This window comes from Bipolaris zeicola (assembly GCF_000523435.1).
Source record: "Bipolaris zeicola 26-R-13 unplaced genomic scaffold scaffold_406, whole genome shotgun sequence".
Taxonomy (NCBI): Eukaryota; Fungi; Ascomycota; class Dothideomycetes; order Pleosporales; family Pleosporaceae; genus Bipolaris; species Bipolaris zeicola.
The window spans coordinates 1-12715 of NW_006912455.1; the positions used below are offsets into that span (position 1 = coordinate 1).

The following is a 12715-nucleotide window of genomic DNA, read 5'->3' on the forward strand; positions in this document are numbered from 1 at the left end:
CAAGCTGAATATCTGTTTCATTTGAAGGCATTTAGAATATATTGCGTAGAGTGGTTGTGTATAGAGTTAAACCGTGTGCGCAAACTTGGTGGGGTGGCCAACTCGCTTGCCTGGCCAACTCGCTTATCCAGCACGTTACATGTTTCTCCAACAATGGTTAATATTGAGGCTGTGCTAACAGTAGAAGAATCGATAGGGTGTAGGGAAAAGACTTATCTAGAGAAATATGGTAAGAGAGTATTTTCGCAGTTGTACGACGCTTAAGAGGAGATATTGTTGAGTAGTTGACATTCAAGGGCAACCAGTGCCGTCCGATATTGTAGGAGATTTTCATGACGCGTCACTAAGTACTATGTATAATCTATGTCTAGTTCATCACAACTTACTCATCTCCTGCTTCTTACTCTCTACCTCCTCCAGTACATCGTACCCATACACCCACTGCCTAATCTTCTTGTCCGTAATACCATAACTTGTCCAATCAAGCAGCGGATCACCCTTGGTCTCCTCCTCGCCCTCAGCCCCATCCCTCCTCGCTGCTTTATCCCGCATATCTCTTGCGGGCCCAGGCTCCAGGTGCAATAGGTCCCCCGCGTGCTGGCTCGCCGCACTGATCTTCTCTGCACGCGGCTTGCGCACAGTTTCGAACAGCGTAACAGCTGAAGCCAGCGAGAATATCTCTGGACGCGAGACGTGGTGGGCCAAGGCGGTAGCAAGCGCTAAGCCGTCTTCAATGGCGAGAGAGACGCCCATGGACAGGTAGAAGGACATGGCGTGGGCGGCGTCGCCGATGAGGACGAAGTTCTTGGCCCGTGATGTCCAGCTGGGGAGAGGCAGTACTTGGTGGACTGGCCAGTTGGTGACAGGGCCTGAGGCCAGTTCAATCAGGCGCTTTACGCGCGGGTCCATGTCTCCGTAAAAGCGGGTTAATTCGGCCTTGTATTGTTCTTGGGTCCAAGCGCTGGTGTTGACTGTGTCCGGGTGGGAGAGCACAAGGTTGAGCTTGTCAGAGCCGCGGATCATGTATGTCATGACGAGCTTGTGGGTGTCAGCCCTAAGGAATGGTCAGTAGGCGTTCGAGGAGTTAGCCATCTTCTTTGATATTTTTTTTGACGCACCAGCAATTTCCCGCATGCTCCTCTACGATCTCCCTAGTGAGCGGGTCGGCCCGCACCTCCTTCACATCGGCCATAACGCGGTAGGCGGCCATGCCTGTGCCCACCACCCACTCCTGTTGCGGTGCTCCCAGACTCCGCATCAGTTGGCCTCTCGCGGAGCTGTTGATACCATCGCACGCTATCACCAGATCTGCCTTGAGCTTCTCCCCGTTCTGCACCTGCACCCATCCCTCCTCCACTCCGTACTCGGCCACCCGCGTCCCCAACTTCATCTCCACATCCACCGCTCCATCCTTCCCTTGCCTCGCTACCAGCGCCTCCCACAGAATTCGATGCAGGTCCGCCCGGTGCACAACTATATACGGCGCCCCGTACCACTCCGTAAATCGATCCATCGGCACCCGGTTCAGTACCTCGCCGTCGCTTCCACGTCTCAGGTGCCATGATGACGGCACCGCCGAGGCAGCAAGCAGCGCTGGGCCTAGCCCGCACCGGAGGAAGAAGCGCGTGGCCACGGGCGTGAGCTGCACGCCCGCTCCAATCTCAGCCAGCTGAGGTGCGGATTCAAGAAGGAGGATACGATGTTTAGAGTTCGTACCCGAGAGCGAGCGCGAGAGGGCTAGTGCGGTGGAGAGCCCCGCGAGGCCAGCTCCAACGATGATGATCTCCATTTTGCTGTTCTTCTTTTTTTGCTTCTCCTGCTCTTTCACGTCGGGTTTGTTCTCTCTCTAACTTCGTTTTGTGGGGGATCGTGAAGGATTGTAGGAGATCTTGAAGGATTGCGGGAGATCGTGGGGGGTCGTGGGGAGATTTTCGATCTGAAGGGCCGTCAGGGGTGCAGCTTTCATATACTTATACCGGGGCATCAACACAGCGGAATGCAATGGAATGAAGCGGAATTCAATTATTCAAGCGTAACTATCGTACCACGGATGTTTCAGCCGCAGTCAGCATTCATCTAATGCATGTTACCCTGCTACAACAGGCTCATCCCAGCTGGCCAAGTTTACTCGGACTTGCTGGTTACCCTATAAAGTAAATTCCTAGGCACGGTTCGGCCTTTTTAACGGGCAGCCCCGCCATTAGCCCTGTACAGCGCTCGCCGCTAGTCAGCACAATGGTCTAGTCTCGGCTGTGCTCGCGGTGCTTGCGTAACTCTGTTCAACTACCGAGCCAAGCGGTATATTTCCGCTTGTTTGACATAGTGGAAGCGGACCCTTGGCGCTGAATGCGCTTCTACTGTCACTGTGCTATGATATCTTCACTGTATATATGTTTCTCCGCGGCTTATATGTAGCCCTTGTATATAGTCACGACACTTTGGTATAATACCGGGCTGTTATGATCAATTATGATTGACGGGCGAACAATCTAGTAATGATTATCCCCAAGGATCAAGACCAACACTCCGCGCCACAATCTTTCCAATGATATTACAAAGAAGGAGTTGTAATCCGTATATCTGCTTATTTAAAGTTCAGTAAATAACGTTGCACTAAGCGGTTATACGTCGAGACAGAGGAGGTGCGCAAAAGTTATAGCAAGTAAAAATTATATTTAAATATTGAATAGTGAAGTTTGATAGCATCGAATCAGATGCAATCACCTACATGCCTAACCGACCACTCTACTAAGCACAGCCCTTACAGAGACCTAACCTCTAGGGTTTGCACTAAGAGTTGACAGTTGAGTATCCTAACCCCCAATCGGCGGCGTACGGAGCTCGCACCTTCCACCGCTTGGGTCGTACATGGCGCAAAAGGTGGATCTTTATAATAGCTAGAAAGCGAATTTCCTCTCATAATCCTTGCTACAAACTTACGTGGTTGGGTTAGGGTTACGGGTGTAGCAATTGTACTTCTCTGGGTTCGGCGTGTCACAAGTAGTAACTACAGCAGCGTACATGGTTTGGTTGTTCCTTGATTGCAATTTCTAATCGTGGTTAGCATACGCAACATTCGCATCACATGAGAAAACACTACTTACGACGAGTTGAGCTTCTGGACTAGGGACAAAGCCATTCACACACGTCTTGGGGAATTCCTCTTTGCTGACAGGAACACCATTTCCCAAGCCGAAGCCGTCCTGGTCTCCCGCAAACTCATAGCGGCTTAGGCCACTACCATCAGGGCAGACAAAATTGTCACCGGTACTGAAGCTGGGAAAAAATAGCAGCCTCCGGCCCCATTGCATGCATTGGAGTTCCAACCACTCGCTACTACTACGGGAAAAGCAGTGGCGAAAAGAGCGGTGAGAAGAGTGGCGCGCATCTTGAGTGCGGAATTATGCGATTATGTGGCGAGAGGTAACTGTTGAGAGATGTAGAAGGGGAGATGATGACTACTCCACTTGTGCGAACTGGGTCCTTTTATAGCAACTCTACTGTGAGCGTAGTACCAGAGACCCGACTGGCCTCGGTAGCCTAGTCAATTGATACAATACGCAAATATATGTAATCGCGGAGATCCAACCTTGAGCAGTCTGCGTTTAACCAACACTCAATGCCATGTGTACGTGGAAGCCATGCTGTCCCTGTTGTTTATGTTATCATCATGTCTAACTAGTTATACTTGAACTCTTTTCCGGAATAGTCTTCTCCTTTCAATATGCACAAATTAAAACATAATACCTAGCGCTGAAAACAGAAGTTGCAGCCTGTAAAGGTCCGATAATGAGGGCTCTAAAACGCGCACAGGCCTATAGTAGCGTCATAGTACACCGATGCACAGACTACCTTACTGCATATAACACTCTTGGTGAGAGCTTCAAGCTGTGCTGAGCTTACCCGCCTTCGCATCCCCCGCAAATAAACTCTATTTAGTTCTCCTTTTACCCCTCGTTTTCTCTGTAAACGCGCCTTACACGTTTAGCTCCGTACATTACAGCCGCGGGATATGGAGTAAACGCGCCTCTACGAATCAAGACGAACAATTTTCAGTTACCATAATGAGCGGGAAAATAAGCGAAGGCGATTGCGACAACAGTTCAAGGAAGATACTAGGTCTCCGGGACCAATAATTGTTGAAAATGGAGTGGTGCGGGATATTTAGGCATTAAACTCGAGTTGTTTCGAATGAAGTTACGCAGCCACTGCGTGCGCAATGCAAAACTTCGATCGCAAAATTGAGTTGGCAAACGATAGCTAGAAACTGACCTGATAAGATGAAGGCGCGGATCCGTACATGGACGGTAAGTACTACTTTAAGTAGCTCGCTACCGGCGACACGGCGGCAGACATCCAACATGGTCATCTCGCCTAGCTTCAGGGTCAGTGACACCGCGTCTAGAGTAGTAGCATGTTTTTGTCTATCTATCTGTGTTGTTCCGCGCAAGAGGTACCAAGGTACTACGTATTATTGCGTGAGTTAGATAGTCTCTTCACATTGCCGCCTTCAGTTAAAGTTGGCCCAAAACTACTCATTTTTATTTATACCTCAGAATCAGCCTTTAGGGCCTGTAGTGAAACAGGGTTCCAGATCATTTCGTAGACGTCTGCTACATTGACTTTCTAGCCCATCCATGCTCCGGCTAAATATTGTAGCACGATATGCGATCGAGCTCAGAAAGATCAAGTGGTAGCTTGCAATCGAGATGGTAGAGTGAATTTTATATTCAACCGCTACTAAAGAATTGATTGAAGAAGCTGGCTATCGACGTGAGAAAGGAAATCATAGTATTATGTTCGCAGTCTGATCACGTGATACTACACAACCCTGGGCCTCTTCCGCCCGCATGCTCTATGGGAGGCTTCTAGATAGGACAAAAATCTGGAAACACACACACACACACACACACGTGACACTACACCAACACGTGTATATTACTTATATATGAACTTTTGAACTAATGTGGTGATAGACCAAAGTCATGTATACGAGCCACTAGTAAGGGGGTGAGGCAGGCTGGGGAAAAGAGTAAGAGCTATACTATATACAGTGTGGCTTCCGTTGAGGATCCTAAGAAAAGTCTAATTAGTATCTCCCCTTACTAAATTCGGGATAGGGTTATCCGGAGGAGAGTCCGATTGTCAATTTTAGCGTCTCCACATACAAAACTTTTGCCGGTAACCGCTGGTGATTCCGAATGGGTAATACTTCGCCGGTTAAGGGTGTGTTATCAGCCACACTACATATATAAATAGTGACAGAGCAGCCAATATGCTAGCAATGTGGATAGGCAGGTCAGCAAGATCCCGGATCCGCCTCATCAACATCAGCTGCACGATGCCGCGCGTACCGCCTCCTTCAATTCAAAGGATGCTCGCTCTCACTGTTGGAGGATGCATGTAAACAACCACATCAGTCTGCGGGGCTTGTCTGCAGAGGAGGCAGCGGCGAACAGTAAAGCTTTTAGGGATCATCTCCGCTATCGTCTCCACTGTCTCCAAACACGACCATGCAGTTCTCGCAGAAGTTGTGCCACACTGTCGGCCGTACTGCGGTGGAAACTGAGCGTGCTAAAATGCTCATGTCGCCCAACATTAGGCGCCGACTTGCGAAAATGGAATTCCTTTTTGATTCCAAGTCATATTGTGGTCATGAGCAGTAAAGTTAAAAAATACAGCAAAGAGGACGTTGACCCCAAAGACGTAAAATGGAAAGAATGGAAAGAATCGGTCGATCGTTTTGTCGCGAAAAAACAACGGATGGAACGCACTCCAAATCTCGACAATAGTCATACAAGAGCATTCCCAAACCAACGAAAAGATCCCTGCCTTCCAAGAGCCTTCGAATGGACCAAACAGAAGCAATTGTACTGTCCTCCAGATCTCCTCCGCTGTACCCTTGTAGATACCGACGAACCGACTCTGGGCCATGAATTCGGCTACGTATTCTGTCATCGCGCACTCTACGACCGTGCTCAGGGCATCATCGATAATTCCACGGCTGCCATCGAGAATGGAGCGAACCACGGGTACTACCTTCACGAGCTTGACTCGTTCGTCTTCGACCGGTTAGACAAAACTATTGTGGTCCATGAAAAGGGATCTTTCCGAGTTTCGGCAGAAGACAAACAATGGGAAGAAATGAGTGTTTTCGAGATCCTTAGGATGTTTCTGGTTGATCGAAAAGTTGATCTAAGCAAACGTAACTTCACAGAGTCATTCGAGAAGACGAACCAGACTGTACCGGATCTACTAAGTATATTTTGGAAGGAATTGCTCCATCCTACTGGGGTCACATTTCAGATAGATATCAGGGACGATGACTTCCAGAAGGTCTTTTCTTACTACTCATATCACGTGTTCAAAAGAATTAACCATCGCAAAAGCTTAGGATCTCGCCTGTTCCGGCCAGCAATGTTCAAGGGCTACAATCATCATTACAAGTCGTTCGATGCTCTTCGAGATGCCATCCAGCAAGAATGTATTACACTATATGGTCGGAATTACTTCAAAACTGAATACTTGGACTGGTTCCCTCCTTTGATCATGGTAATTACCGCTGAGGCTATGAGGAAGCTTTTGAAGGAGGAATACCCATCAAATGCATTACCACAGTCAGGGGCGCCTTTTGATTTCAGCACTGCATCAAGCTATGAGCGTATCTACGCCTTAGCCATGAGACACATATCCTCCTTTGTGAACATTGGAAAGAACCACTACAACTTTATACTTGAAGTTGAATACAGCGGCCTCGGACTAGGGTACAATGTGAAAGATGACCTAGCATGGAACCCTTTGAACGGAAAGCGGATAGTAACCGAAGAAGTAATTTTTGAGGCCCGGTTTGACAGAGCCTTGATAGACGTAACCTTGGATCTGAAGAGAGCCCACAAAGGATTGTTGATCGCATCATGTACGAGATTGCCCGATGTCATTTTGCCAACAGGATATTACATTGCAGATTATTCATCATCGAAGATGAAACCTTGGGAAACTGAGGAGAAAGGAATCTCACGTCATTTGAGAACTATCCATGGAGGCCTATACCCACAATCAGACATTTGCATTGCCGACAATGCTGGAGGAGAGATTGCTGCACGCACTTGGATAGACCAATATGCAAAATTAAAAAGGAAAGACCTCCTCAAACTCTCTTTTGGAGGGTATTCGTACCAAGACTGGCTAGAGAGCAGCCACCAACCAGATCTTGTCGAAGCCATGGGCATCATCAATGGCAATTTTCTCGCGAACCAAGTTGGAGAGGTCGCCCCTGTTGCTTCAGGAAAAGATATTAGTACAGCAGCGCCGATGCTTCTCGATGAAGCGGGTAGTTTTCTCATGGATTGGCAAGAGATCTTCAACGCTCCCAACGACGACGGAGACGAGCCCAAGAGAGAAGTCCAAGCCAGAGTAGGCAGTACACAAGACTTCGACCCTCGTGTAGCTATAACCGATCCAACGGGCAGAATGCGCATATGCGAAGTAGGTCCCAATGATAAGCGCAAGGTTCTTCACGTCGGAGACAGAGATTTCATTTTCGATAATGTGCAAAACGCAATTCGTGCGTCCAATAGCCTTTACGTCTATTATGCCGTCGATGCCGGCTATCACAGGCATATGGATGATTACGGCGAAACCGAAAAAGCGAGAACATTCCCGGTTCGTAACTACGAGGCTATCAAACGGCTGATAGGGACTGGCGCAGACATCAATGCGTTGTCTGGAATATACGGCACTCCACTGGCATTAGCTTGTGTCAAAGGCGACTACGCTGCTGCCAAATTCCTGCTGGGAAATGGGGCCAAGATAGATGTCAAAGGGCCGTATGGCTATCCTTTGGAGCTCGCGACCGCAAAAGGCCATGCAGAGGTTGTGAAATTGTTGTTGAAGCAGACAAATCCACATGCATCCTTTTATGCCAGTGCGTTCCAGAAAGCATGCCTCGAGGGCCAATTGGATATCGTCAAAGTGTTTGTGGAAAAGTATGAGCTCATTGGGGCATCATTGGAAGGGGCATGCGCACGAGGCCACAAAGAGATTGTTCTGTACCTGCTCAGTAAAGGGGCCACCGCCAGTTCGAGCATTATAAGCCAAGGGCTACATATGGTGTACATGTACGGCCACAAAGGTATTTTCCGGATACTTCAAAGCTCCAGTGTCAAGTGCTACTTGGAGGTACTTGAATACATCCAAGGAATTGGATCAGCAGGGAATCTAGTGTCTGGTATAGGCTGTCAACTTATGAGGCAGATGTTGCGGAACAAGCAACGTCGAGGGAATGCTTATAGAATAGCTTCAACAACTGGCCGGAAGCTGTGGACTACACTGGCCGCTGCATGCGCTGGAGGCTACCAAACCATTGTCCATCTATTTCTTCGGCGAGGAGCCCTATTTGGCAGCCATAGGACTAAAGATACAAGTGCAATATGGAGAGCGCGGATGGGCGATCACTCAAAGGTGATCCAGTTGTTACTTGACAACAACACTGATGTCAAGAATCATGGAGGCGGGCTAGGCATGAAGAATCGAACTTCGCCAATGCATGGCTCAAGACACCAAACCAGCATAGCTGAGGACGCTGGAGGATTTAGAAAACTGAAAACCAAAGGCGACTACCATCCTTGGGGGCTGAAAGAAGATCTGCCCACGCCCGAGCATGACTGCGGGTGCATGTTGTGCTTATTGAATCATTTGAGTGGCAATGCTGATTATGATGATGGGTACAGCAATGATAAGACGGACAGCGGAGGCGATGACGATAGCGAGGAAGTTGTTGCTGGCAACGAAGACGATGAAGCAAGCAAGATGATGATTACAATGGTCCAAAGCAGTATAGCTATGATTAATAGCTATGATTACGGAGACGATGTTTATAGGAAGGAGTATGACAACTGTAAGAAGGAAGTTGGTGATGATGATGATGAAGAACATGAAGAGCTTCATCAGCGTAACTTTACCACTGAAAAAAATCTGCCTCCTGGATACATTAATCAGTCTACTGGAGCGATGGGCTATGAAATAACACCGCAGCGTTCTAGTCTTCGTATGGGCACGCAAATGTACGCTATTGTTTGAGTGTAATTCTTATTTGAAAAGAGGAATTTTACCATCGAAATGTTACTTCGAAATACAAGTTGTATATCCATCGATACTATTACGCGATGTTTTGCCCTAAGAATTATGATCAAGTTAGTATGGCGGGAAAGAATTCTAAAGTTTGCAAGAAAGAGGTTCGATGATACGGGATGAAGCACTAAAATTATGTATGATATAATAGCAACTGAACCCGAGGTTGCACTGCATATAAGCCGGAGTAAGTAATTTGAAAGTAATTCCTGTGATAGCAACCCGCCAGGGTTTATGTAACACGATCATGTATCATAAAACATCAGGTTGGCTACCATCATGGCATCGCATCATTTCAGATGAACTTATCTGCGTCTACTACAGTCATAGTATTGTAGGCACTATCAGCCCCAACTACGATAGCTCAACCTCCATCTTCCGGTAAGTTCTCAACTGTACCGGTCCCACAAGTCCAAACTTGTGCCAATCCTGGCTCGTGTAGAAAGTTTTGTTCGTCGGACCAAATCCAATGCTCAAGACATTGTCGATGTTTTCTTTCACAGAGTTGAACAGGGATGTCGTCACTTCCACCTTCATGAAGTTGTTGCCATTTTGAACCAGTTTCAAAATTTCAACGATGGGATTCGTCGGGTCGATGGCGGGGACTTTTTTGCCGTTCAGCCATGCCTTGACGGTGTGAAGAACGGGGCCAAAGTCTAGCATGATGGATGTAGAGTTGTCTGTGGAGACGTTGAAGTTCGTGCTGTATGTTCCGATACCACTGACATGTTCGATGCCCGGAATTTTTGTCCATGGTGCTAGTTGAGGAAGCATGCCTACATTGATCGTTGTGATATTAGGATCGACTGTAGCGTGATCAAGCATAGGCCCATAAGCTTGAACTGTAAGATTCCAGGGACCTAGTGTCGTGGCTCCTGGACTTTGTGTGTTGGATTCGGGAAGATTGATGTTTTCGCCGTTGCTCAAGGATAATGATGCTGACAAACTGTCGGAAATCAATACCTCCAGGTGGTTGTCTTTTGTGAAATAAACGTTCTTCACATTAGAAGAATGACTGACTACGTTTCTCCCACTTTGTGCTGGGACAGTAGCCTTGAGCGCAACTATGACTGTCTGGTGGGATTGTAGTTGGATGGCCATCCGGACGCCAGAAGAGGTTCTTTGGAACACTGCCGATGAGACCTCGAAACCAGTCCATGAATCCAAGATTTGGGGCACCAAATCTTTCCCAACATCAAATGCGATGTTGAATACTCCCTCTGCTCCTTGGTTGTAAAGATAGACGTACTCAGAGCGTGACGTGGTGTCAGACGTCCAAAACGTAAACAGGTCCGACGCGTTGGTAGTACCTTCCACCTGAGCGCGAGCATGTACCCCATCTGCAGCAAGTTGGGATGTGGAAAAGTTCTTGGCCTCGAAAACGCGCACATTCCTGTACTGCAGTAGCTCATTGATATTTTCTGAGACATGTTGTTGCCCGGTAGATCCAATCGTGGTGTTGGGAATTGTACCCACGATATATATGGGTAGTCCGTTTTGCGCGAAATCCAACAACGCTGCAGACGCATCTGGCGTAATCTGTGTCTGATTGTAAATGAGTAGAGCCTTGTAAGCTGGTCCCTCGGGAGCAAGAACTCCATCAACAACCGCAGCTTGCTCAGAAACCAAGTTCTTTGGCCCTAAGTACTCGTATGTGTGTCCTTTGATGCGTTAGTTCTTGCTAATCGCTCTTGGCTTGTTTTTCTCACCGTATTCGTTTGCTTCAGACGTGGAATACATATCTGCAAACTTGTAGGGAGCCTGATAATAGTACAGAGCGAGGTCCACCTTGGGTGTGCCGGATTGCATGATCAGGCTGTTCCTCGCTGAATAGGTAAATAGATCATCAAGATGCTGCCATGCTGGTTGCCTTTGATTCCACATTTCAGTGTACGAATATTGGAAAGGCGTGTATCCAGGCCATGTAGTCTTGATGTATTCACCACTGTATGCATAGCCATGGATAGCCATTGTGTTGACACCTGCTGCGTACGATTGATCGAAAAGGTTTTTCAGTTTGGGGACCCGAAGAGTGTATGCTCCTCCATTAATGGCGCCGATTTCAGTAGAGATGACATTTCGACCCGATAGATGAGCCGGGCCTACGAACTGCCGGTAGAGATCTATCTCCTCCTCAAAACCAAGGGACTCGAGTTCAGGTACTTGGACATGTGGTATCGCTCCCACCTATTGATTATTAGAGCCCGTCTCTATTGGGTGAAGAAGACTGTGACGCGAGGATATGCCAAAATGGCACATGACTTACCATGTCGACAGGTTGGTTATAGCCAGGTTGATTAGACAACTGGAGTCCTTTGCTTGATGCCCATCTAGCATAGTGGTCAATGTATTCTACATAGCCTTCACTAAGAGCAAGCTTGTAGTCTTGGACGTAAGGCCCGCCGTCTGTGAAATACTCGCCAAGCGTGTATGTCATGTTGTAAGCGGGCCACAATGCCTGCCATGCGTTCGTTCCGTGAAACAGAACTGGGAGGTACTTGTTGATACTATATCCATGGATCCGTTCGAAATGCGAGGGAAGATTTGGTGTCCATGGAAGAGCGGCTTGGATTTCCATACTATCCTCCCAAGCTTGGGAAAATGTTAGTCCAAGTGTTAACGTCAGATACTAGAAAACGCACCGTAGCTGGTGACTCTTTGCATGAGTCTAGCTATCTCAGGGACAGACAGAATGTGCTGATCCCAAAAATCCGTCGTCTTCTTTGCGCCGTTGGCACTCCAGTGATCTACTATCCAAGAACCATTGCCGAGTGCGGTCGTGGCATTTGCAACTGATACGCAGCTCCGCTGGTTTGTATAACGCTCATATACGGCAAATAGGACCCATGTTCCGTTACCATCTGGAGCTGTCCATGTCAAAGTGCCATAGTCCGTAATGTTAGTCAACTCAACTAAAGAGTCATGATCCAAAACCGTGTAGGGAATCCTAGAGCCGTATGGACCATCCGCGAAACCGCCTTCCGAGACGGTTTTTCCAGCAACGACAGCTAGCAGCTCGTTTGATCCCCACGGCTCTGGTGGGTTCATAAACCCCGGGAGGAAGTTGTAGTTGACAACAGGCTCAGGGATCTCGCCGGAGAAAGTAGCTCCTGATTCAATCTTGGTACTCCCGTACACAAGCGTCTTGGCTAGGCCGGGAGTCTCAACCTCTGATGGCACTCCAGCGCCTTGGTTGGGACCTAAGGCAAAATCGAAGGCTAGCTGAAACGTAGACGCCGTATCCAGGGCTGCTTGGAACAGTTTGTTAAAATCGTCTGTACCAAATCCATATATAGACCAGTCGGTAAACGCAGGTCCCAGCCCGTAGTTGTAGAAAGGTAGGAACTCAAGTCCACCACCTCCCACAGCGGCAATTTGACGAACATCGTTTTGAACGGAATCATGGGTAACAGATGCATCAGGTAACCTACCGCTGTCAGTAAGGAAAATAAGCAGCAGGGCAGATTGGGGCACACAGACCAGTATCGGAATTTCGGTCGGTATTGATTTGGAGTGAGTGAGTGAGTGAGTGAGTTGTATTTAACGTCTATATATAAAGCCTCCCTTGGGGCATGTAGACGGGCTA

General features: G+C 48.0%; 4 protein-coding genes across 4 annotated transcripts; 1 reads left to right on the plus strand and 3 right to left on the minus strand.

Moving 5' to 3' along the window:
- Window positions 1-375: 375 nt before the first annotated feature.
- COCCADRAFT_111880 (uncharacterized protein) lies at window positions 376-1789 on the minus strand (the record flags this gene model as incomplete). Its single annotated transcript, XM_007720134.1, has 2 exons — window positions 376-1054; window positions 1119-1789. The coding sequence occupies 2 exons, from the start codon at window positions 1787-1789 to the stop codon at window positions 376-378; spliced, it is 1350 nt and encodes a 449-aa protein (XP_007718324.1).
- A 1147-nt stretch (window positions 1790-2936) lies between these two features.
- On the minus strand, window positions 2937-3311 carry COCCADRAFT_10024 (uncharacterized protein; the record flags this gene model as incomplete). Its single annotated transcript, XM_007720135.1, has 2 exons — window positions 2937-3050; window positions 3105-3311. 2 exons carry the CDS (start codon window positions 3309-3311, stop codon window positions 2937-2939), a joined length of 321 nt encoding a protein of 106 aa, XP_007718325.1.
- Window positions 3312-5763: 2452 nt separating this feature from the next.
- Window positions 5764-7890, plus strand: COCCADRAFT_111882 (uncharacterized protein; the record flags this gene model as incomplete). The annotated part of the gene is made up of 1 exon (XM_007720136.1): window positions 5764-7890. A coding segment is annotated over one exon (2127 nt), but the record flags the coding sequence as incomplete, so codon positions are not given.
- A 1593-nt stretch (window positions 7891-9483) lies between these two features.
- On the minus strand, window positions 9484-12641 carry COCCADRAFT_111879 (uncharacterized protein; the record flags this gene model as incomplete). Its single annotated transcript, XM_007720137.1, has 5 exons — window positions 9484-10790; window positions 10839-11316; window positions 11396-11721; window positions 11772-12556; window positions 12610-12641. Coding segments are annotated over 5 exons (2928 nt in total), but the record flags the coding sequence as incomplete, so codon positions are not given.
- Between the last annotated feature and the right edge of the window lie 74 nt (window positions 12642-12715).